Raw genomic sequence first — 27326 nt, 5'->3', positions numbered from 1 at the left:
ATCACATTTCAGGTTGACAATTTATCACAGATTTATGGTCCAAGGAATGGTGCATAATCATAGCTTCTCTTTTCATCATGTTTACATCCTATGATTCCAAAAGTCTGGGAGTCTCGAATAGCTGTTCTATCCTTGGCGGCTCTCACTCTGTGGGTCAGGAGTTCAAGCGCTGCCCCCAAACTTATTGTTCAGCTAGGATGAGAGGGTTGGGGAAGAGGGGTAGGTGTACCTGCCAAGATGTCAGCAACCATTGCCTTGCTCCCTCAAGTCTCGCTGAGTGGAGAGGGTCCTTGGTTGCTCATCGTATGTTTGCATGTATGTTGTGAATTGGAATTGGCATATAAAATTTAGGCCAAAGGCCGAGTGCTGGGACCTATGAGGTCATTTGGTGCTGAAAAGGAAATTGCGAGTAAAGATTTTAAAAGTGTAACAGGAGGAAAACCTTGCTGTTGCACTATGAAACAATTGTTAGAAAAGGGTGGGAAGATGGAAGATAATATGAAGAGGTACAGTAAAGGGAATGAAAGGGGTTGCAGCTATGGGCTAAAGGGATGCTGCAAAGAACCTTAAGTAATGTCTACAGTGCACCATGTGAGGTGCACCAATGGCTCTAACCCCATACGATCACGTATGTTAGGCCTCTAGGCATTGACTTACCCCCTTATCTTTGCTGCTCATTAGTGACTTTTAAACTACTGTATACATAAACTTTGGTACTTTCACTTTAAATGAAATTAAAACTAAAAGTATGTACTATGTTACACCTGTGCTGTAAAAAAAATTCTTGTATAAAAAATTATGGTTTTAACTTCCTTTTAAAGAGCAAAGCTAGTTTTTTGCACACTAATTTCTGAGCAGATTGTTTGCGACTAGTGGTCAAAAACGTCTCAGATCCTGTCTAACAGGTCCCTTTCCTCCTCACCCTTGTCTTTCCTGATCTCTCATAGTAAAATTACCTTAGTAATTACGATGCGACTTTCAGGACTAATACATTTTAAGTAGTGCTTTTTTATATTTATCATGTTAAATGATACAACTGATCCCAAGAACTTGAAAGGCTTTAAGACCAACCTTAATGACCTACTGTTCATTTAAACTGACACCAATTGCTGATAATAATAAGGAATTTATTTATTCTAATCAATAAAACTAAGAAAACACTTAAGTGCTTTATTTCAGCGTACGACTACAACAGTTTAGTGTCCCATGCTTCTGTTGAGACAGTCACCCAAATTCTTACACATCACTGTTGGTGAGCAAAAAGTCTTACTCATTTTGGTGATGGAATAAAAATATTTTGGGAGTGTTGCTTTAGATTTACGGGATTTCGGTGGCTAGATATATTTAGAACACACCAGCCACCCCAGACTAGCAACTCCTCGTGCCCCATGGAAGCATACACATTAAAGACATTTTGATTTAATTAAATCAAGTTGTAATATAAAAAGTTTCATAAAAAGTATGAAGACTACATCAATACTACTACTAATTCAAGAAAGAGGCATAAAGTATACAAGCATGGGGCACCACTACACACCATTCATTTATAACTATTAATACAAACTAGCACTTGCTTAGGGTGCGTATGCACCATTACTTTTCAGGTAGCGATGTCTGGAATGTCCTCAACCAACCTTAAGCCAACACACATGAAATGCTCATTCTACCATCAATTCCAAAATGCACCAATATAAGATTTATAGAGAGGTTCTCTTTTAATGACTTACAGTCTAATGATCCATTATACTAAGGTTTGCTATTTTTTTTTTCTTCATTAGCAAACTTGGTTCCATAAGAAGCTGCTGCTACAATACATCTGGGTTGCCTCAAAACTTCTACCTAGCCAGTTGAACACAATATTTAGCACCATAGTCTACTGCCCCCAGTTGAAATTTCATTTATTATGGGGGCATAATGCACCAAAAAGGAAAAATTGAATTAAATATACTGTATTAGGATCAACAAAGCTTTGCCATGATAAAGTAATACACTACTGTACCTGTCTATAATGCAAAGAACTATGAATTGTGAATATTACAAAATCTTACAAAGTATAACTTGTACTGTAATGGAATAAGAATTCACAAAAACAATCTGAAAGCCTATCACATCCCAATACTGGGTTAGGTATAATGTATGGTAAAGTGGAAGTTCATCCAAATCACAGAATTACAATATTAATGACAGGTTCAAATCAAACAATCAAATAAAAATACCAAATACATCATGGTCAATATAGTGACAGGTAATTGCTTTATTCCTTTTAAAACCAGAGGCAACCCATTTTATTTTCTTTACTCAAGGGTTTTGACTATACCAGCCTAGTACCATTTATTTGCCACATGGATTTCTCATAACTTTTCAAACCTGGACAAAACATTGTTAAAATATAAAAAAATATTTTAATGTGGATACACATTACATATATGAAGATATATTAGCCGTGTGGAAAGAAATGAAATCCTAGTGACTGTTATGATACAAGACATCTTAAGCTGCAGCTGCATCATTTTCATTTCTTTGTTTGCCAAAACTGGAAGACTCGACCAACAATCAACAATCACAGTTCATACACTCTTCTGACCTTCTGGAGACACACCATAAATGATATATAAACCCACACTGCACCAACCAACCAATCGACCGCTTGCTGCAAAGAGTAATTGCCATCGCAGGAGTACAGCCTGCACTCCATTAGAGCGGAGGCGAAACACCATTGTTTTATATAAATCATATAAAAATGCCAAGTATTAATCACAGTAAAAACTCCAGTATTGTTCTTACTTAGATTGGAAACACATGCTAAGTCCTATGGTAAAAAAGAAAACAATGGTGTTCATTGACAAAAAGTACAAACAGCTACAATCTTAAGCAAGCACATCTACCAGAGAAAACTATCACAAGTCAAAAAAGCAGCGCCACTCTACATATTCCAAGACATTTAGAATATTCAATATAAAAATAGCATCTTTTAACAAACCATTTTGGATGAACGGTCCACAGTCATCAAATGAGAAAACTGCCCTTTCAGGACAAAAACATTTTACGACTGTGATTATAGTAAAATAATATACTTGCAAAAGCATTCACTACTCTATTTTACAACTTTGACTTTTTAAGTCTATTTTTAATAACACTAACATCAACTCACTAAAAAAAGGGGAAGTGGTTCCATGAACTCAATCAAAGTACACAAAAGAACTTAGTGGTGACACTCTACTAGTGGCAAAAATGATCAATATAGGTACCGAAAGCTCTGAAAGAGAGAGAGGGAGAGAAGAGAGAGAAAAAGTCTATGTAAAGCATTAATCACATGATCCAACACTTGCCACTCAATGTTTTGGAATTTACTTTGAGAGAGGATGGGATGTCACTAGGTGAACAGAGGAAGCAAAATACAAGCCTGATAAAATACCAAAGCATTGAAAAAGAAATATTTTTCAACCATACAGCAAATCGTTGTGCTACTGCACAGGACAGATTTAAGCAATAAATGTCAAAATGATAACTAAAATACTCTAAATCAAGAAATCAGCCATTAAAGCCTAATAACAGGTATATCCCACTTTCCCAATATTAAACTTCTCTTGTGATATATTGGAGCTACTAATTTAGGTTTTTATATTGAAACCATTCATAAAACCTGTTCTTAGTCCCATCACCAGAAACAAAATGCCATAAACAAAAATCAATACACCTGTAATACCTAATTATATATTCTAATAAAACAAAAATTTTAATCTATCGGAAAGAAATAAAAAAATTTACCTTTCACTCATAATCACTATTGGAGTCAGGTACTATAAATTCACCAACTTAAAACCCCACACAAATTTCTGTAACTAAAAACCACACAATGTGCTTCAGTGTCTGATAATTCCTGCAGCACAGTTGAATTCTGGGTTATCTTGATCCTCATAGAAAAAAATAAATAAAAGCTTAGCATAAAATTACCAAGTAAATTTTCATCTATGAAAGCATGCTACAAAAATAAGCCTGTCATACTTCCACAAATAACAAGTGAACATAATTTACAAAAGTTAGTTGAATGTCTTCAGCACTCACAAAAAGGGGATATCAATTATACGTAAATATATCCAGAATACATAAATGATGCTAACTTTGTGCTCGTAACAAAATTTTTATATATTTTCATATTACCAGCTACATTGACAGAGATCACATGGAAAGCACTAGCAAGCAAACTGTCAAGCCCTTCCTTTTAATATGTAATCTATTTACAGTATACTTTACTGATATAGAAATTCCTAAAAAGAAATGTTCCATGAATTTGAGCAAGATTCTTTAGGTAAGCAAATCTACTGTGATTCTGAGAAAGGGAACAACTGACCTACGGTTGATGCTATTTCCTCAACGCATCCTATGATACTGATTATTTATAAAACTTATCATTAATAATGACCTTGTAACATTTAATGCCACATTCAACATCAACAACTGATATAAATAGTATGAATTATTATCTAATGGCAGTTTTGATGCAATATTCTACACACACACAACTATTGCTTTCATCACTCAAATGTGAAAATACATTCACAATCATAAGAGCTGTTCAGCTTAAAGCATTCTTCAAGAGGACAAACTAAATGTCTTAAAAACTAAAACATAACAAATAAAAACAGGAGAATTTTATACTTGAAGGATACACAATGCAGGGTTTTCATACTGCATATACGTACTAAGTGTTTACATTGTCATTTGTTAACACTTTAGGGTGAGGTTCCTTGCATGCAAGTTTGAAGCAGCACCGTTATAGAGCTAAACACAAAATTTAAACCAAGCAATCATATACTCAGAAAGATCCGTCCGTTCATGTTCTAAAAAATTCTTAAATGCTATCTGCTATCACTATTTGACAATTAATTGTAATTAGAGAGAAAATGGAAAAAAATATAAGGCAGGGCAAACAAATTATGACAACCATATCTGAAGTTGTAAGAAACACCTGACCTAGAATTTATATCACATAGAATTTGGAAAAGTATATTTCTGTATCTGACATATTTGGCTTTCAGAATATAGTCTCCACCATAAAAAAAATGCACAAAAAGATAAATAAACTATTTACAATTCTATAAAGGAATATGTTAAAAAAGTTATGGACTGTCAAGACCAGGGACAAAACGAACCCATCATTTCAAAATGCTTACATATACATCTTACAAACATGAAAGCTTTCTTACAAGACTGTGCAGATTTCTGAGAATGTACAAAAACTCCTAAAGCTCTGCTGTGTTATAATCATGATACCCATCATGGCAACAGTTGCATGTATTTGTTGTGTTAATTCATGGTAAAAATTAAACAAGTGATAATTTTGCCCTGTTCTCTCGTAATTCAAAGTATTCCACACACAACAGTTACAGTACACAATTTAACTAATATGAATACTAAACTTGGTTATTTTCCTTTTTGAACCTTCGAAATGATAAGCAAATTGGTCTACTAAATTTTTTCCAAATGCAAAACCTTGTGACCAACTGGTAATGTGTAATGTTACTATAGCAATGGTACCCAGTACTTCTCTGGCCTTTCAAATTACTTACTTCTCAATTTGACTGGTTCAACTGACTTGGTCTTTGACACTAATTAAGATTACAGATAGCTCTAAGTCATTAACACATAAGGACCTGTAACTGTAAGTACAGTTTACCCGGCCATTTCACAAAATCTCAGCAAATGCATAAGAGGAAAAATGAATTTCGGATAAGAGAGCAACTTTGCATGACTGGGAGATACAGGCCTTACTGGTTCAATATATTTTATGGCTATGCAAATTACATAAGAATGTAAAATTTCACGTTGTCCCATAAAATTTAATGGAAATTCATGTTTTACTGGAACTGAAATTTTAATACAGTAGTATAAATTTACTGGGGCTTTAGAAAGTCTCAGTAATCTGCTACACATCCTGTAATGAAGAATCAAACTAATTAAACCTGCCAATATTCTGTTTGATAAGGGTAAATTTCCTTGTGCCAAACAAACCTATGAGATATTACCATAATACACCAGAGTCCAAAGAAAATGGAGTACCAACCAATCACAGCCTACTCTACAAGGGAGTGTAATCCAACATCAATTCACCAACATAAGAAATTTGATTTCCTTTAAAACCTGATCCACACAATTTTATAGTCTACTTTCAGCAGTTCACAATTCTATATAATTTCAAGGAGTCATAGGTAATCCCTGTGATAAATAACAGACTACTTTAGTATTCAGTACCAACCATATTGAGTACCAATTCACTGAGGGTAAAATACATGCTGATGTTTGAAAACATATAGATGTATTAGTTACCTAACACCTTTACAGGCACAGCAAACTACTATGCACAGTACCAATCTGCATATACAGCAGGCATGTACACCACAATAATGTGAATCTGCAATTACCAAAATTAGCACCAGTTACACTTATCGCTACATATTTTTCATTTAATGAAAGTTATCTTGACCGTTTTTCAGATATAGAGATGACTAACAGATCGTATCCATATTTAGGTCACAATAGGTGAGAAACAGGTGATACCCATACCTACATTACATTAGGTATATCTGCACTGATACAATGGGTAAACTTTGGATTATTTGCAATTGCAATAATTGTACAACCCATGGGACGAAGCTAAAAGGAAATGAAGTACACTGAACTTAATAAACCTTATACTGAGTTTCAATTATGTTCATAAGTTCATTCTTTTCATATGGTTTCATGCAGTCACCGCATATATAATTTAAATTATGAAAAATTTATCACACTTCTATTTAAAAATTTTGAAGGATAACTACACTTATTTGTAGTTATACTCTATACAAAACTGTGGACAAAACACTGAAAAACAAATGGGACTTCATATTTCAAGTTTTTGAGAACTTGGACATTACATTAACTTTACAAACAAATAAGACTTGTAAGCAGAGGTGGAATGCAAATGAAAAACTAACTCTTGAGATTATGCGAAGGGATGAGACTTCAAAAAAAAGGAGCCATAAATTACAGCACAGTATTGTTACTGGAAATGTAAAAATGTAGATAAGGATGATAACAGTTGTTGAGTAAATGTCATATGTAACAAAATTGTATCGTAATACCGAAACAATTTTATCCTGCTTTATGGGTAGCATTACCCTCCTGTATGAGTAATAGTTGGGGATGCATTCACAATACCGTATAAAAATGGTATTCAAAAGTGATAAAACTAGAGTAAATGAATATTCCACTAAATTTTAATGGTTAGGAAAAAAGATATCTACTATGATGTGGTACTTCAATACACTCCGAAACTAGAAATAATAGGGATTACTTGCACTCTTTGGATATGATATAAATTGTGAAATCCTGTAGTATCTTCAGTAAAATGTATGTGGTGCAACATAAGTAAATAAGCAAAATGAACATATCACAGTTGAAAAAATTATTACTTTGATGAACTGATTTCAGTCTTACATTGATAAGACTGAAAAATTTACAATCTATAATTTCTTACAAATATCTGTGAATCTGTGAATTCTGCTACTATCTTTAAGCAAAAGAAAGGGATAAAACTCGTGTCTCATCTGAAGATAATATTACATAAATTCTATATATAAGAAAACTTACAATTATATCATCACTTTGGATTCATCATATGAAATACCTGAACTTGTGAAGTACCAGATATCTCGGTGTTGGGATGAAAATATTTTTGGATTCTGATTAAGTACAATGCCTAAATATTAACTTCAAGACCAAACTATGTTTCATTCTTTTATGCATGACAAAATACGAGTTCCGTTACTTTAAGTTTAAAATAAACACAGGAGAGATTTCCAGGATTCCAAAATATTACATGGATTTCTTGGCAATAAGATTATTCAAAATATTAACATCCTTTTTAAATCATCAATTACTACTGTTTGTGTGATTTAAAAATGAATAATTTGGATACTTCTTTTGAAAAACTTCTCCTGCTGAATGCAAACTCCATCAACTTATCAATTTGGAATTTCTAGACTGCATGGCCGATGAGTTTTTCAATGGCTTGCTTTATATCTTGAATAGCTAAATCTATTTCTTCCATGGTTGTATCTCTTCCTAAGCTTAATCGGATGGTTCGCGAGGCATGAAAAGAACAAACTCCAGATGCTTCCAGGATACCTGAAGATAAGATGAATTTGTATCTCTAAACAGAAATAAAATCATAAAAAGGAATTACCTGGTTATCAACTTCACAATTATAAAATATTAAAAAATATTGAATCTTAATTGTATCCCATTAAAAATATCTAGCCATCAATAAATTACCAACAAAGTATGTAAACCCTTAAAAGTATAAGAAAAACTTGGCATTTCAGAGCTGGTTATCTGGTTTCTAGTTGCTGTGAATATACTATTAACAGCAATGGTTATGGGTTTTGTAAATGCTAATCGTATTACAGTAGTTCCAAATCAGTGAGTTCCAAATAAAAATGATTTTTACTAATTACTTTTTTATATATATTAATGTAGTTTTCAATATGTTTACATTTTATGCATGACCCCCTTCTCATACAGACCTTAGTACTACATAGGTCCTCTGAATGTAATGCTAGGGCTTCTTCCTTTTGTGCTATGACAAACAGTGCAATGTGAATTTACTATTAACAGCAATGGTTATGGGTTTTGTAAATGCTAATCATATTACAGTAGTTCCAAATCAGTGAGTTGCAAATAAAAATGATTTTTACCAATTACTTCTTGATAGATATTACCGTAGTTTTCAATATGTTTACATTTTATGAATGACCCCCTTCTCATACAGACCTTAGTACTACATAGGTCCTCTGAATGTTCTGCTAGGGCTTCTTCCTTTTGTGCTATGAGAGAGAGAGAGAGAGAGAGAGAGAGAGAGAGAGAGAGAGAGAGAGAGAGAGAGAGAGAGAGAGAGAGAGAGAGAGAGAGAGAGAGAGAGAGAGAGAGAGAGAACTAAGGTATGTTTACATCAGTAAACAAACAAATCAGGAAACAGCTGTTTTGCGATTTTGAGAGATTTTACTTTAACATAAAGTATGTTAGTTTACTTTTGTACACCCATTTTACAAAAATAAAAATAATAAATTCATTATTACATTTGTTTCTTGTAGCAACTAACAAATTATTTTCTTAATTCTTTCACTAGTGGGCTCAATCGGCTGATCCTGAAAACGTAAACATTACAATTGGTGGGACAATCTGTTCTTTAAACTTATTACGAAGATGATACATCAGTATAATAATACAGTATAAATGAATTCTGTAAGTAAAATAACAGTTTCATTACCATTACTCTTATCTTAAATACAGCCTATTTGACTTTTGCCAATGGATACTGTGAGTGTAACACCTAAGCTAGCCTAGGTCTATAGTTCACACATAAACATTTTTATCTCTTGTATGGTCATACAGTATGGTAAAAACTGATAAGAAAGTTGCCGTGCAAAATTGTCATAAAACCAAGGTAGGCCGTGGGTAAACAAACATATTTGTGCAGTATATTTTGCTACGAATATGGGGGGAAAAAAGGTAGACAATTGCCTTTTGCATGAAGTTTTCAATTTAAAGTTTGATGGTTGTGGTTGTTGTTTATAAGTGTACTGAGTGTTTACAGCTATGTGGTATTGACAAGGTTACATGAGGAAGGGTACAGAGTTGCCCTTGAACACCCCTGGATTTTTTTTTACTCACCATTATCTGGATTTTTACATTATCTCACGGAAACTTGGCTCTATTAATCAGGGTAACTGAAGGATTAATGTATTTGAATTAATTTTATTTTTGGGAAATATCCAAGTGTGACCATTCAATTGCCTAAGACGTATCGGCAGAATGTCAAGTTTCACTAAAATGGAGCACATACTGGATTTTCTATTACAGTATTTGAGTGTGCAAAAATAACTTTTGAGATAATAGCCCATAAAGTTTAAAGGGACTCAATGAGGCTGGGTTGGAGCGATATGCACTTCCTTTGTCTTTCTGCGGACAACTGAAGTTTCATTTACTGAGTAACAGCCTGTATTTACAAGTTTAAATTGGGGCAGTTTTTGCTACGCAGCAGGCCAGCTGCACCTTACACCGTTGGTGTCCCAGCTGCCCACAAACTGATCTCCAGTGTTTGCCAATGTGTCGTAATGGATTCTTGGAAGCTTTAGGAAGAACTTGAAACTTTTTTAAAATTGAGATTTTTTTTTACCACAAAGTAGCTAGTCCCCTCTAAAGACTATATCCTTCATGTAACTAAACTATCTCATTAATCTTATGTATGATACATTACTAAAACAATTAATTTAGAACACTTACTTTGGTGTTCAGTATGTGCATGGCAGGCTGCACCACAACTGGCTTGGACCAGTCGACAATGACGAAGAATTTCAGCACCAGCTACCTGCAAAAATTCATAATCCTAATGAGATTGTAATTTTAACTTTTGCACAACATTATTAAAACTGCTTCTGAAAACCACAAGCATTACAACACAAAAATACCAAATTTTGCATGTATATTACCCCACAAGTTTGGAAACTTATGGATCAACCGAATTTGACTTCTGTACATTGCTGAGGTAAAAATTCAATAGATTGATGATTTGTTTACACTACCAGAACCCCTTAATACTGACTTCAATAAAAAGAAATTCATAGTCGCTGCCTCGCATATAAAAGCTCTTTATTTGACATGTGCTTCAACAGCACATATAGGTGGGAATCTTCATATGTATAATGACTGGAACAACAACTAACCAAGAGAATAGTCAAGATCTGTGATTGATGAGGCAGCTGATATGTCAAAATCTGTAATAAGAGCCAATACCCAAGATGCTCAATGCAACAGTAGGAATTAACATTTATCATACCTAGCTCCAGGGTTACCTAGAAGCTCACTATTATTCAATTTATATTGCTGTCAGTCCCCATTAATGAGATCACCAAATGCCTATGGTTCACAGGGACAAAAGATACAGGCTTAGTTATGCTGGGAGTGTAGTTTACTTAGTGCACAGGCATAAGTAAACTCAATCTATAAGAATGTCTTTTGACTAAGAGTTGAAAATGACAGCTTCAGAAGGTAACCAGGATTAACAAATTATCCAGTAACAAACGAACGTACTATGAGTATAACTAGTAAAGGGTTATGGTACACTTGAACAGCAAAGTCACAACCAATAATAGTGTTAACAGTATTTTTACATCCTTTAAATACAACCCTCTAATTTCACAATATCCAAAAAGGTGTGGTTAGCCCAGCAATGCAAGTGAAAAAATTCTTTATCCAATTTCAAAACACAAGAGGCTGAGAAGATAGTAAGCCCAGTAATTTGGTCTGTGTTTATGAAGAGCCATCTAAACTATAATCTATGTCTAGCCTATTCAAAATACAAGCAGCTTATTTTAATCATGTCTAATCACTTCCAGACCACTGAGCTAAAACTCTCACATGGCTAAAATGACGGGTTTGTTCTTATTGAATATATATATTTTTTAATCAATTTACTTGACTTGAAAATTTAATGACTGGATGAAATTACTTTGGAAAAATTACTTAAATGTTGTGTTCTGTTCTGGAAGAACATCGCACCATGGCAACTCATCCTATGCTTTAATTTATGGTTAGATTATTTTTCCACAATACCAGCTTCTTATTACAGAAGATGATTTTGGGCAGTAACAAATCACTGACAGATGCAGGTATATTTGATACTGTCATTATAATTGTGGCTTTGGATGCTTTATCAGCATTCTTATTCATCCATGGACATTGTACTATAATGTAAAACATATTTATTTATATAAAATAAATACTGTAGTCATTTAGTACAGAGTTAAGTGAGAGACCTGAAAGACGGCCAAAACTCACGGGAATGATTTTTATGCATATGAGGAAAGACAATGCTGGTACCATTATGAATACAAAGTGCAATATAACAGCATAAGCAAATGATGTAGATGACAGTTTGTTGTCTGACAGATTAATAGACTGATATTTGGGGGGAACAAAATCACCATTTCTCTGATCTAAAATTCATATTTTAGTATTTGGCATGTCTTGCTTCTTCCAAATATTCATTGCCATGTAAAGAAATATTTTGTTTTATACAAATACATACACAAATATGAAATCTAATAATGAGTGGTCTTACCTGTCTGTAGTAAAATGAGACAGACGACGTGTTAGGGAGACGGGGAAAAATAAAGTGTTGCTGTTTTGGACCTCTTGGCGGTACTGAGCATGCTTCAGGGTCTGTTGGGATGCAAGGATCAACACAGTTGATCTTCACCTGATTGCCAAAGACTTTCTGTTCAAGAAGTAATTAAAACAGATTTGAGGTTCAGTAAATACTTACTACATGAGATGAAAAAATCTGCTATTTGTGTAAAAGAAAAAATGTTAGTAGTTTAACCAGAAATTTACAATAATCTTGTATATTTTAGGGGATGGACATCTATATTGCTGTATGGGAATACTTTTAAGGACATGGCTATGAGCTGCTGTAACATCACTTTTAGAATAAGAATATTAATAATTTGTCTGGTTAATGTACATACCTTTTATGAACTCGAATATAAATAATAAGAGCCGAAAAATTTGCTTCCAAAATTAGTACAAAGGAATTACATGAGAGTAACATACCTTGATATTAAATGAACAGATACTTCAAATCATGTTTTGGAAAATTAAAGAAAGGACAGAGAACAAAATGACCTTCATCAGATATTATCTATTGCTTGATATATCCAAACATATAAACTACAGGATTACTACTGCAGTCTATAGCCGATAAAGCAAAGTATGAAAATCACCTGAAATCACAATACTATATTAAGTGATGCAGCACAGTATCAGCAAAACACCGGAGTGATTACAAAAATAGCATAAATTACACACCACTTCATTCATTCTGAAACTAAAAAGTCTGTTACAATATTAAACTGTTTAGCACAAGCTTAACTTGTCATGCAAGGTCAAATTACCTCCTGTATTCTTTATGAAATACAAATATAAAGTAAAAATAAAAAATTATTTCTTAAACTTTTAACATCCTACCACTGTCCTTTTATTATAACATTTAACCAGTCCATAGAATAAAATTTCTCAACTCTCCTACCAATGGCCTGAAGTATTTGGTCTTGGATACATTTTATTTTAGCTAGCAAGTTACAGTATCTTAAAAAATTCAAAGGGTGGAAAATGCTAAAAGAACCTGACAACATTTCTTTATTTATTCTAGAACTTTGCATTTGGTGTTGGTTGAAACTAGGGCAGTCATATTAAACATGCTTCACAATGCAGTTCCCCTACGTGGGCATGAAGTTATGGCTTCATTGTTATGTTACCCTATGTGCATAATGTCATGGCAGGATTCTTCTACGTGAAGCCTCCTACAGCTTAGGATTGTTAAAAATGCAAGCATTTAAAAAATACATAAAACCGGTTTTGACGTAGGAAAAACCTATTTTTGGTAGCCGCTCTGAGTCCTCAAAGACCAACCAATCTCAAAGAATTCTCTTAAAGTTGGCAGCAGTCAGAACAGTGCTTGCTGGCACAGTGATATAAAGGACTCTGGACAAGAGAGCTCTATCTTCTGTCCACAGTGACTACCTCAGTTTTCCCTTCATCCTGCTTGCACAGACGTGACAACAGTGCACATGTTGGCTATCTTCCTCATTACACGCCAGGTCTGTGCAGGATATATGTTCACCCCCGTCCCATGCCTTTCTGTCAGGGAAAGTGGGTGGGTTTGAGGACTCACAGTAGCTACCAAAAACAGGTTTTTCCTACATCAAAACCTGTTTTTTGATAGCACAGTTGCTGTTCGTCCTCACAGGAGTTTAAAAAAATTGACAGGCGATGAAATGGCTTGGCTGCTAATAAATAAAACCAAACAACCCAGATAAATTTTTGGTCTGAAGTATACCCACAGGTCATCAACAATTTTCTTTATTCCAGATACCCATTAGGGTTTGGCAATAATGAACAAAAAACACCACACAATACTAAATATGTATTATTTTTTGTGGTTCAAAAGTGACTTACCTAATTGCTGGGTCTGGCTGTGGGATTATTGCTCCTTCCCCAGCAGCATCTCAGCATGACCACCACTCTCATGAAAACAATGTTTCAGGATTTTCGATCCAAGGTACAGTCACAGGTTATCAACTGTTTTCTTTATTCTGGATCCCCTTTAGGGTTTGGAAATAAAGAACAGGAAACAACACACAAACCTATATATTCTTCTTTGTGGTTCTAAGGTGACTAGAATTATGGTATTTACTGTCATTATTTTATGCTTTAAGTACATCCCCAGGGGGCTGGTACTAAACACGGTGCCCATTTTGCACATAAACGTGCTTACGGCCAAAACCTTAGGTCCACTGCTGCCAATTGGTCAGTGTTTGCTAAAATTCGTGGAAACAGTTCATAAAGCTATTTAGCCTATGTGGAAAGCTCCACTAAACTGGCAACGATGCAGGCTTATTCAAACATACGTGAATAGAGCACAACTGGCTCTTTGTGATTTAGTCAAGCAAAATGTCATCCGACAATGACAGGGAAGATTTGATGCTGCACTTCAGTGATTTAAACGGATCTACTGACCAAGATGAGTCTCATATATCTCTTGATGAATCAGATAGTGATTTTGTTCTAGAAGCTGAGAGTGATACTGAAATAGGAATTAGTACAAGTGAGATGATATTGGTCGAGAGAGATGAGTCATCTATGCGTAGAGATGTCAATTTCAGATTGTTATCTGACCCATTTAGTGATTCAAGACCAAGCAATCTCTCCACTTACGTGAATGATTTTAATGATGTGCATCCAGAAATTTTGAATCACCACAATCAGCATACTACGAATGCCTTTGACTGTCTTCAGTTATTCTTGGGAGGGATTTAATTTCTCTACTATGTGAATGGCCTAATACAAGTGTGGCATATTTTTTCCTTGACAATTCTGGGAAAAGTAAGAAGAATTTTATGGGCAAAAAATGGACAGATGTGACTGTGGAAGAAATGTATATATATTTTGCACTTCAATTATTGATGGGGACCACTAAGTTACCTCAAAATTTCTGATTACTGGAGTAAATCTTTGCTTTGCAAAGGGCCACCTGTGTTTACAACCGTAATGAGCCATAATAGGTTTTCCAAAATCTTGCAATTTCTGAAATTTTCCCATCCAGATGATGCTCAACCAAGCCAGCCACTGACAAAACTGCATACATTTTTTGACATGATTCAAGAATAGTGCATGACTTGTTTTTCACCAGGGGAAAATCTTGCTGCTAATGAGCCCCTTCTTTTATATAAAGGCAGACTTCATTTCCGCCAGTATATACAGACAAAGATGAAGCGTTTTGGGATCAAATTATTTGCCCTATGTCCAAGTTCTAAAGATGGAAGAGGCTACATGTGGAATTTTTATTTTTATACTCCACAACTTTAAGATGAAATGGGTAGAGATCTGGATTTAGCATGTCTAAGTAAATCTAAGCGAGTTCAAGTGTTCCTTAACAAGTCTTTACTAGATAAAGGGAGGCATGTGGTGCTGGATAACTGTATTCTTCCATGCATTTGGCCGAATTCCTGCACAGTAAGAATACACTTAACACAGGGACAATTTGGCCAAACAGAGGTGTACTCCAGTGTCTCAAAGATCAATCACTCCGAGTAAATCAGTCAGCATTTGCAAGAAAAAATGAATTTCTTGTGAAATATTGTGATAAAAGTCCTGTTCATGTTATAACGACCGAGTACAATGCAGGTTTTATGGAAAGGGACCATTGTCTAAAGGGTGGAAGACGGCAGACGATCAAAAACCATCGCCCATTCAGAAGTATAAGGAGCAAATGGGATCTGTGGACTTAGTTGATCAAATACTTGAACCCTCTGATCCCACCAGAAAATCTTATGCTTGGTTGAAAAGACTCGGTTTGCATCTAATGGTTAGGATGGTGCTAAATTCGTTTGTAATATTTTACAATCTGCACAACTATGAAAAAAGATCAGTTTTCTGCATTCATCAAGATGACTGTTCATGAAATCGTGGGTACTCACCCACAGTTTGAAGCATGTTTTTGGATGCAACAAAAAATGAACCCAAAGCACCCAAGAGAAAGAGACGAAGAACAGCAGCTGCATAACCTGGACCTGACCCTCAACCCGGACCTTCCTGTCAACCTGTTCACTGGCTTATGACGATCCCAAGAACAGGGAGGGAAAAACTGCCCACAAAAGAGTGCCGAGTCTGCACACGAGAGGGTAAAGCGAAGTGGGTAAAACTGCATTGTGGTGGTGGGGAAGAAAAGATTGGATTGTGTTCAGCTGAACATTTCAGTTTCTGATCAACAATAAAGTTGCAACTTACATATTCATATCTATATGTAGCTCTCTGTAGCCTATGATATACATATGTGTATTTTTTTGTAATTCTGGTTATAATTTTCACAAATTGTGTATTCTTCTTCTTCCCAGCTTGTTCCCATTTTTATATGGGGTCGCCGTTTCGATCTATTTCTATCCTGCGCTTCTGCCTCATCAATTCCCTTCTCACGCAGGTCTCCCATCACACAATCCTTCCATCTCTTTCTTGGTCTCCCTCTTCTTATTGTAATAAACATTTTTTTACTTTATAATGTGGCTGTATTTTTTCCTTCAATTATTCTTATTCTTATGTTTTGTTTTTGTATATGAAGCCTATAAATGATTTAGATTTCAATGTGATTTGCAAAACAACTTGGTTTTAGTTCTTGTATTTTTCTATGCATTTTATAATAAATAAATAAATAAATTTAAATTGGTCACACTTTACAAACTAGGCTATATTTTTACCTTCATTTACCGGGTACAGTATTCTTATTTTCTGTTTTTGTAAACATTTTTTTCCTTCAATTTTTCCTATGTTTTGTTTTTGTATATGAAGCCTATAAATGATTTGCAAAAAGACTTGGTTTTAGTTCTTGTATTTTTATATGCATTTTATGATAAATAAGCAAACACTTTACATACTGTGCTATATTTTTAACTTCATTTACCAGGTATTCTTTTGTTTTTGTAACGCAGCCTATAATTTAGATTTTGTAGCAATTTGCTAGTTTTTAATTTTTCTCATTCTTTAATAAATAAATAAAAAGTAAATGGGTCATACTTTATGTGGCTAGTATAATCATTCCTCTTCACATTTAGTATGAACTTTTTACTGAATTATCTCCAGATAAAGAAGACCAACAAGAAGAGAGAAGAGAAGCATAGAAAAACAAAATTTCTAATGGTTTTATACTTGTGTAGAAGAGTTTTTACATTTTCATGCTTCTATGATTTGTGGTTTTGTGATGAGATGCAGATCATTTAGATTTTATTTTCACTTATGAAGTCATGAACCAACGCTACTGTAAATCACACACACACATATAAATACACATATACATATAAGCATCTGTGTGTGTGCATTCAGTTTTTAGACTAGGCCTATGTAAAATCAGTTTTTAGACTAGGCCTATGTAAAAAAGAAAAAGGTCTTTTGTTTACATCTTTTTTTCACTTATCACTGTCTTACACAGAGGAAGGGATAGACAAAAGTATTAAGGTATTTTGGAGTAATGGAATGGTTGAAAAATTTCGAAGGAAAATGTAAAATGACAGCATTAGGGTAGTTATGATTTTAGCCAACAGAGCTCAGAAATTACACAGGACAGCAAGACTAGCTCAGCATCAAGTAATTGCAGTTCACAGGATGACTACAAAGACAAAGGGGATTGTTACAATCAGAGTGGAAATTATTCCACTGTGATACCACCCTTTGCCAGTGCCACAACCCGATCAACTATACATACAGGGTGACCTTTGTCCAACCCTCCATAGCAACAGCCTCAGAGCCTACAATGTGCTCCATACTGGCTAGAGAGCACAAAGCAAAATGAAGTTCCACTTGACTTCACCACACGATACCACAAGTGCGTGTTGCCATATAACAGTTTTTCATCTATTTCAGAGAGATTACACTTGTTTCCAAATACTAAATTTTTTTATCATCTACCTGAGAGAGAGAGAGACTATATGAATATGCAATGAAGAAGATAGCTGACATGCGCTGTTGTCATATCTGTGCTAGTAGGAGGAAGGGGAAAACCGAGGTAGTTGCTATGGACAGGAGATAGAGCCCTTTTGTTCTGAGTCCTTTACATTCTATCACTGTGCCAACAAGCACTATTCTGGCCGAGACCAACTATAAGAGAATTCTTCGTGATTGGTTAGTCTACTTTATGGAGCACTGGGGAACCATGAGGGTAACTACTTTGAGGATGAACAGCGGCTAAATGATTAAAAAATAGATTTGACAAAATATTCTGTAGTCAGAAAACATAAGCTCAAGTTTCAATATCATATACTTGCATTCACATAAGTTACTAGTAATTTTATCATTAGGATGAACTAATCTCCTGTTTTAATTTTAATAACAGTTTCGTATTCCTTTCTCAATGATCACAATTATTGTTAGCTAACACTTTACTGTGCCAAACAGTACAGCGTGAGTATAATTACAGGGCTCAACCTTCTAATGATAATTCACATGTAAATAAGTTCATAAATTCACATGTATGTAAGCTTCAGTCCATTATTTTATCATTTTCATTAAGCTGGACAATGTGGTCATGTGTCTCAAGTTTAGGTAATAATGGATGTCTAAGCAATCATAACCTTAAACAAATACTACAGAGTACTGACAATAAATACATTTACCATAAAGTTACCTTATATTATACCAGACTTTGCAATTTTTATGGGTAAATATTTCATACCTTTAGCTGCCTTTCCATGTAATTCCTGGTTTTTTTCATTGACGCATAATAATCTTGAACGTTGTTGTGGACTAACAAAGAGGCCCGACCTAAACCAGCAATCATGGGAGTATTTTCTGTTCCAGGTCGATAGCCCCTTTCTTGACCTCCTCCATAAAACAGAGGATAAACAGGAGTTTTGTGCCCCAACCCTCGAATGTACAGAGCACCAATCCGGGGTCCATAGTACTGAAATGATTCATAAAATGTCTGATAACTTGATAAAACATTCAACTACAAAACAACTGCCAATGAACAACCATCTTATAAAGCTCTGATGTTTCCTAACAAACTAACCTTCTCATTACAAATGATATAAAATGATTTTCTGATGCAGAGGCCTATGACATGGACCGTCTAATGCCTTCTCTAGTGCATGCTTTAAGAAAAGTAAAGAAGACATGGAAGGAAAAAGGGCCTACCACAATATACAATAATCAAGGAACACAAAACTGGAAATAGTTCAGAAGCTTATCAGTAAAAATAAAACCCTCGCCAAACAGATGAATTATAAAACTAAACATTTCCAATTAAAAATTAGGGACGTTGCTCTCACGTGATGTTAAATGTCCTTTGAGAGGATGAAAGGTTTGCTTCCAAGCCCAACATATCAAGAGGTAAAATGATGCATAAAAAACAGCAAGGCTGTATTGTGACAATTTAAACAAAATTACCAACAGAAATGATCAAGGTGGGGTTGTGATTTGATAAATTGCATACCATTAATTGTCGGCAATTAAGAAATACAGGCAGTCCCCGGTTATTGGCGGGGGTTCCGTTCCGACGGCATCATGATAAGTGAAAATCGCAGATAACCTAGCCCGCCAATAACCGGGGACTGCCTGTACTTACAAAACAATAAACATACACAAGGAAATTCACAGTGCATCTTACAATGAGAAGGTCAAGTATATGCACTCAACCTAGGGGCTACGAGCACCTAGTTTTGGTGACGAATAATAAATCCCATTTAAGATTTAAAGGCAAGCTTCACTGGTCTCTTATAGCAAAGCTGGACTTAACAAATAAAAGAGTTAAGCAATGAAATGTATTATTAGTAATTCGGAATGCTATATTTTCCATTACATAGATAATATACAAAACTACTTATGCTCCAATAAAAAATACAATAGAATATAAGTTCCATCTCAGGAAGAAAATGCTTTACCAGTTTTTGGTATTAGTTTCAGCATCTAATATTTACAGAAACAATGCCTAGCAATCATCTTTTCTTCACACAAACATTTAAGCACAAAAGATTTTTACCTATCGCTTATATAATAAGCAACTACCTTCAAGTTTAAAACCATATTTGTAAGTGTCAGAAACTATTATAGCTTCCTGTGCTTCTTCCCCCCAATACCATGCCAGCCAGTGATAATGGCCCCAGGGTACTACAATTCTCGAACACTGTTTCAACTTCCTTTAACCCTTAAACGCCTACTGGACGTATCATACGTCGACTAAAATTGTCTGTTGGGTGCCAAGTGGACGTACCGTACGTCGACTACAAAAAATTTCAACCTTCGGTCAACTTTGACTCGACCGAAATGGTCGAAAAACGCAATTGTAAGCTAAAACTCTTACATTCTAGTAATATTCAATCATGTACCTTCATTTTGCAACAAATTGGCAGTCTCTAGCACAATATTTCGATTTATGGTGAATTTTTGAAAAAAACTTTTTTCTTACGCCCACGCAGTAACTCGGCCAAAAATTTCAGAAATTCTTTCGTCATTTTGTCGTAATTTTTGCACTGTTCTATTTAAGCCGTTACATAAAGTTTTATATATGAAAATGTGCGCAATTTCATGTAAAATACAGCAAAATACAACCCATGGTTGTAGCTTTTATCGGTTTGGAAATATTTTCATATAAACCACGATAACTGCCAAAATTTCAACCTTCGGTCAACTTTGACTAGACCGAAATGGTCAAAAAACGCAATTGTAAGCTAAAACTATTACATTCTAGTAATATTCAATCATTTACCTTCATTTTGAAACCAATTGGAAGTCTCTAGCACAATATTTCTATTTATGGTGAATTTTTGAAAAAACTTTTCCTTACGCCCACGCCAGAAATTCTTTCATCACGTTGTCGTAATGTTTGCACCATTTTATATTAGTTGTTACATAAAGTTTTATATATGGAAATGTGTGCAATTTCATGTAGAATACAACAGAAAATAACTCATGGTTGTAGCTTTTATCAGTTTTGAAATATTTTCATATAAATCACGATAACTGCCAAAATTTCAACCTTCGGTCAACTTTAACTCGACCGAAATGGTAAAAAAACGCAATTATAAGCTAAAACTCTTACATTCTAGTAATATTCAATCATGTACTTTCATTTTGCAACAAACTGGAAGTCTCTAGCACAATATTTTGATTTATGGTGAATTTCTGAAAAAAAAAAAAAAAAAAAAAAAATAAATAAATAAATAAATAAATAAATAAATAAATAAATAAATCCTTACGTCTGCGCGCGGTAACTCGGCCGAACATCTCAGAAATTCTTTCGTCACGTTGTTGTAATGTTTGCATCGTTTTACATTAGTCGTTACACAAACTTTTATATATGAAAATGTGCGCAATTTCATGTAGAATACAACAGAAGATAGCTCATGGTTGTAGCTTTTATCAGTTTTGAAATATTTTCATATAAATCACGATAAATAGAAAAAATTAGACTTTCGGTCAACTTTAACTTGACTGAAATGGTCGAAAACTGCAATTGTAAGCTAAAACACTTACAGTCTAGTAATATTCAATCAATTAGCTTCATTTGTCAACAAACAGGAAGTCTCTAGCACAATATTTTGATTTATGGTGAATTTTTGAAAAAAATTTTTTTTTACGTCCGCGCGTTACGAATTCATGCATCATTTTGTGATAATATTTTCTCTGTGTTGCTTTGATCGTTTTACAATTTGTTATATACCAAAATCATCGCAATTTAGTGTACAATACAAAGTAAAACAAAATAACCCGTTAGCTTTAACCGTTTTGCTCACAGCGCGATGTGTTTAAAATTATATATGAAAAATTTTTTTTTTGCGCTGCCATATATTTCAATATTTATATATGATAATGATATTTTTTTCAATTTCTGATGGTCGCATACTAAACTTCAGGCAATGACAAAAAAAATGAGCCAAAAATGAACTCTTAATCTTAAAAACTAAGCGTGCTGTGATTTAAAAAAAAAAAAAAATTTTTTCCGCTTCGGCGCTAACTCACCGAACGCCGCCGGCATACGGGAGACGTTTTTGTAAATAGAGGCTCAGCGTTTAAGGGTTAAGTAGTGGGACGCAAAGATCGATTTGCACCTCCTAAAGGTCAACTGAAGAATGGACGAAAGGGACAAATTATGCTTGAAAGCGAGAGGTAGTGACTGCTCAGACTTCATGTGCTTTCACTTTGAGCGAAGGCAAAATATCCTCCTGGATCTGAGAATGCGCCTCAGAAATCAGTTCCCTTTGGAAGAATGACAATGCATTCTTCGAAAGAGGGCAAGAAGGATTCTTGACAGAACACCAGAGGTTATTGGATGGCCCTCTGATCTTCTCGGTCCTTTACAAATAATATCTTAGTGATCTGACGGGGCAAAGAAACCTTTCCTCTTCCTCCGGGCCCCGGATTTCCATTAAACTCTTAAGGTGGAAGGGACGAGGTCAGGGCTTGGATGGGTCCTCGTTCTTGGCTTAGGAAACCTATGGTAAAAGAGCATACTGTGTCTCCTTGGGAAAAGCCTACCCTCTTGTCAATAGCTTGTAGTCACTTACACGCTTTGCAGTTGCCAAAGCTACAAGGAAGAGTGTCTTCCGAGTAAGGTCCTTTAGGGAAGTGGAACCGAGGGGTTCGAAAGGAGGTCCTGAGCCACTTGAGCACTACGTCTAGGTTCCAAGAAACCAGATCGCCCTTCTTCTGTTTAGAAGTGTCGAATGACTTGAGGTCATTAACCCTTAACGGACAGGAATCCTCATATGAGTATCTATAACAGGTTTTGGGTGATGGGCGGGAATCCTCATACAAGTACAGTGAACTCCCCGTATTCGCGGGGGATGCGTACCCCCCTGCGAATAGTTAAAACCCCTCCAAAAACACTTAGAACTGCCCATTTTGATAGTTTAAACACAAGAAAAACCCTGTAAAAATGATTATACCCGAGTATTTTAATAGTTTTATCACAAAAAGTGCATTTATTCATGAAAATTATATGAAAATACAGTAATTAGTGAATATTTCTCAGTGAAATATACCGCGAATGGGCGAATTTTCCGTGAATAATGGCTAGATATGTTCCCCAGAGAATCCCGCGAATGAGTGAGTCCGCAAATCATGAGAACGTGAATAAGGGGGGTTTACTGTAATCATATTTTGCGCCATACTGTTTGAATGAATTTAGTAGCAGGAAAGATGTTCATAGCACTTCAATGTCCATAAATGACTTATGGCAACTATAATACCTCGGCATGGGAGAGACATCGATCAATTTGCCTTGAGATTTCAGAGGGGAATGTACTGGCTCTTTGCAGCCCCAGGACATCTTTTTATTTATTTGTTCATAAATATACCCAAGGATTGCTACTGGTTTTAGCTATCTTTTATGATAGTATGTCAGCTATATTTATTAAAATTTCGCAAAAAGTGCAAAGAAATATTAGAAAAAACATGTGTACCTCACAAAAAGTTACTGCATCTCCCCATCTCAGTGAATCTCATAAATATCTTACAACAAATATACTCGGAATTTGTTACTGATTTTAATTCTTATCTGCTATGATACTGTGTGAGCTGTAATTGTAATTTTACAAAATGAAATAAAATAAACTATTATATATTTTTATGAGTGTCTTGTAAAAGAGGCCCCACACAGGGTTGTAAATAGTCAGTTTCAACTTCCCATGGAAGGCAGGGAGAAATTTTAGGAATTTTTTTCTTACACCATATGCATTTGCATATCTTCCTCTTTCCAATGATATGTTTTTTTTTTTTTTTTTTTTTTTTAAATTGGCCAACCTTAAAGTCTACCTAGTTTGGGGGTGTTCTTGATGTATATTTAGCCCGTCTCTTAAGGGTTAAATATAACAAGGATTCTGTCTACCTTAAGATCACAACTTCAATGGCAACAGCTTGGAATCCTCCCACCTAAGTAGCTATTCATGCAATTTAAAATGAAATGGATTTGTGAATCATGAAATGAAGACACAAAATGTCTTCCCAATCCCTCTATCCCTTAGCAGCTGGTTCAAACAACTAAAATAGTAATCCCATTTGTCAACAAAGGATCTACGAAATCAGTTGTGCAGACACCAAACACTGAATGTTATCAGGACTGCTTTTTCTTTCTTCTAAGTATGGTGTGTTTGGGATTCAGACAGAAAAACAAATGGGCAATATAAAAGTAATGGGTTCTAACTGAAAATGCAAATTTTGTTTTAAAAAAATTTCAGATTTTATCTGAATTATATCCATTAACACCTTGCTTCAAAAGGGGAAAAATTTTGATGGGAATATAATTGGCACAAATAAAAAAAAGAGAATAAGCTGTTTGTGTGGTGTATTTCTAAAAACCCTTCTAAATATAAACAAGATAAAAAAAATGCATACCTTATGGCCGACAATAGTTAAATAATCAATATTGAGATCTGTTACATCTACGGGAACTTTTCCTATTGCCTGTGCAGCATCTGTATGAAGAAGAACCTTAAACAAACCTTCATTTTCACGTTTTTTGTTTACTTCGGCTAATAATCTGCAAATATACAAGAAAAATTATTTTCTTTTTCACCAGACCTCAACTTCACCACATCAGTAAAATTATGATGACAGATGTAATAATTTGAACATACAAGAAGTTACTTGAATGTTAAATGTAAATTGCATTTTAGTTTAGACTAGAAGTTATGTGGAATTACCATTAACTGTGGGATAACTTAAAAATGTACCATAGAGTGTCCGTTACTTATTAGAAGGCCAGATCTACAAAATATCTCATAAGTTGAGGGCTTACTTTATTCATCAAATACTGTTAAAAATGACAACGAGCATCATATAAAAGACACGAACACAAATAAATTATATATAAAGTACCTTCCAATATGTGCAACTGAAAACATTATTCCAGTTTCATTATTTGCAAGCATGATGGTAATAAGACAAGTAGATGGCCTGATGGACTCAAGCACAGCCTCGGGTAGATTTTCTACTCCTAAGTATGTCACATCTGTAATATAAAAAAGATGACTGTATATTCCAAAGGGTGTAATATACCAGAACTCTTGTACATACATAGCTTTAACTAATACTGAATCAACCTAAAGAAAACTTTTAAAAGTACAATAACCCCTCGATTATCCAGATCTTCCTTATCCAACTCACCTGGACCAGCGATGAAGGCCAAAGATAGATGTATATAAATTTAAAAAAATTTGAAAAAACCATCAAATTCTTGATGATGAAAGAATGGGGCCAAGGCTTGGAACGAGTCTCATTCCTAGCCAGAGAGCTGAGCATAAATGAGCAGACTGTGTCTCCTTGAAAGAATCCAACTCTTTTATCTATGGCCTGCAGCTCACTAATTCTTTTGGCCATAGCCAAAGCAACAGGAAAAGGCTTTTACTTGTTAAATCTATGAAAGAGATGGAGCGAAGGGGCTCAAATGGAGGGCCAGAGAGCCATTTAAGGACAGTGTCCAGGTTCTAGGAGACAGAGTCTGTTCTCTTTTGCTTAGTCGTGTCAAAGGACTTAATTAGATCGCTAATATCCTGATTAGACGACAGATCCAAGCCTCTGTCTAAAAACAGAACCTAGCATGGCACTGTATCCTTTGATGGTAGATGAAGCTAAACCTCTAGAAGAGTTAAAGCAACACAACCTGCAGAAAACTGCCCACTTGGCCTGGTAGACCCTACAAGAAGACTGACATCTACACTTTGCAACTGCCTCTCCAGCTGGTCTTGAAAAGCCCTTCACTCTGACAAGTCTCCTAACAGTCTGAAGCTTGTCAGAGCAAGAGCGGATAGTCCTCGGTGGAACTGATGCAAATGTGGCTGTTAGAGAAGACTTGGTCTCTGTGGCAGAAGTCTTGGGAAGTCCACTAGCAGCATGAGAAGGTCCGGGAACCACTCCTTTAGAGGCCAGAATGGAGCTAGTAGGGTCATTGAAGTACTGTATTGTGGTATGTTAAAAACTTATTAAAACTTCCCTGACCATGCTGAATGGCGGGAAGGCATGCATGTCCAGGTTCGACCAATCCTGAAGCATAGCATCTGTCGCCTGTGCCAAAAGGTCCGGAATTGGAGAAAAAAACACTGGGAGGCGGTGGTTCCTCGACGTTGCAAACAGGTCCATCGACTTCCAAATTTATTTTGCCTTTTATTTTTATTCATGCTCTTTTTTTACTGCTGGGTAAATCTCTGTTTTCATCTTTGCAGCTCTAGCTTTGTTACTTATATATAGGCTATATGTGTGCGTGTGTGTAGAAAATACTCAAGAACCTATCTTGGACTTAACCAAGGCAAATGTTGATGCCTGTGAGGTGAAGCCACTTCACCAGAGGGGCAAGAACACGAGTAAAAACTTGGGGAGCTGTAGATAGGACGAAGCACAGAGCCCGAAACTGAAAGACTCTGCCCTGGAACACGAACCTCAGGTACTTCCTGGAGTCCAGATGTATGGGGATATGGAAGTATGCGTCCTGCATATCGATGGATACCATCCAATCTCCCTGATGAATGAAAGACAGGACTGACTGGCTCATTTCCATTCTGAATTTCATTTTCTGAATGAAGAAATTCAAGGCACTGATGTCGAGGACAGGTCTCCAGCCCCCCAATGACTTGGGGACTACAAACAGACAGTTGTAAAAACCTCCTGTGCTCACATCCTCGACCACCTCTACAGCTTCCTTCTTGAAAAGGGATGAGACCTCTTCTGATTGGGCCAAAAACCTCTCTGAGTCTGCGGAGTAGGCTGTCAATGCAAGGGTGTCGAAACCAAGGGAGGCTTCTCCCTGAACGGGATGGAGTACCCCTCTCTTAGAACTTTCAAAACACAAGGTTCTACGCCTCTGACTCCCCATTTCCTCCACAGAGGACAGGATCCTCACTTGCGAGAGGAGGATTTCGTGGAGGTCTTCTTAACTGGCCTGACTGGATGTAAGTTTGAGCAAGGGCGAGACTGGAATCTTGCTCTACTGCCCCAAAAGGGCTGCTGTTGAAGAGGGGAGACTGTCCTGGTGCCAAACAAGCTGACTCGTTGGGATGCTTGGTTGAGTGAGCCAGGAGATCTTTTGTGGATTTTTCCTGGAGATCTGAGGCTATTTCCTCCACTGTAGCCCAAGGAAAAAGATGAAGTCGGTCCAGAAGAGAGAATAGGGGAGAGAATAGGGGAGCAGATCTCTAAGTGTAAGTGACCCCTTTGGTGGTAAAGGAACACCACAATTCCCTCTTCTTCAGCAC

At 35.5% G+C, this 27326-nt stretch overlaps 1 protein-coding gene and 1 long non-coding RNA gene across 3 annotated transcripts in view; one reads left to right on the top strand and one right to left on the bottom strand.

Moving 5' to 3' along the window:
- Nucleotides 1-27326, top strand: part of LOC136848089 (uncharacterized) — a 74153-nt gene that overhangs the window by 13986 nt on the left and 32841 nt on the right. The gene's annotated exons all lie outside the window — the stretch shown is intronic.
- Nucleotides 1157-27326, bottom strand: part of LOC136848088 (selenocysteine lyase-like) — a 34221-nt gene continuing 8051 nt past the window's right edge. For both annotated transcript variants that reach the window (XM_067120272.1, XM_067120273.1), the window contains exons 4-9: nucleotides 24958-25090; nucleotides 24475-24619; nucleotides 18818-19045; nucleotides 12161-12316; nucleotides 10324-10408; nucleotides 1157-8166 (exon numbers count right to left, since the gene is read on the bottom strand). In XM_067120272.1, the coding sequence (XP_066976373.1) occupies nucleotides 8018-8166; nucleotides 10324-10408; nucleotides 12161-12316; nucleotides 18818-19045; nucleotides 24475-24619; nucleotides 24958-25090 (896 nt within the window). In that variant the 3' untranslated portion in view covers nucleotides 1157-8017. The remainder of the gene's footprint in view (nucleotides 8167-10323; nucleotides 10409-12160; nucleotides 12317-18817; nucleotides 19046-24474; nucleotides 24620-24957; nucleotides 25091-27326) is intronic.

This window comes from Macrobrachium rosenbergii, chromosome 18 (assembly GCF_040412425.1).
Source record: "Macrobrachium rosenbergii isolate ZJJX-2024 chromosome 18, ASM4041242v1, whole genome shotgun sequence".
Classification (NCBI taxonomy): Eukaryota; Metazoa; Arthropoda; class Malacostraca; order Decapoda; family Palaemonidae; genus Macrobrachium; species Macrobrachium rosenbergii.
The sequence above is the reverse complement of the archived record's forward strand: the minus strand, read 5'-3'. Positions and strand labels throughout refer to the sequence as shown.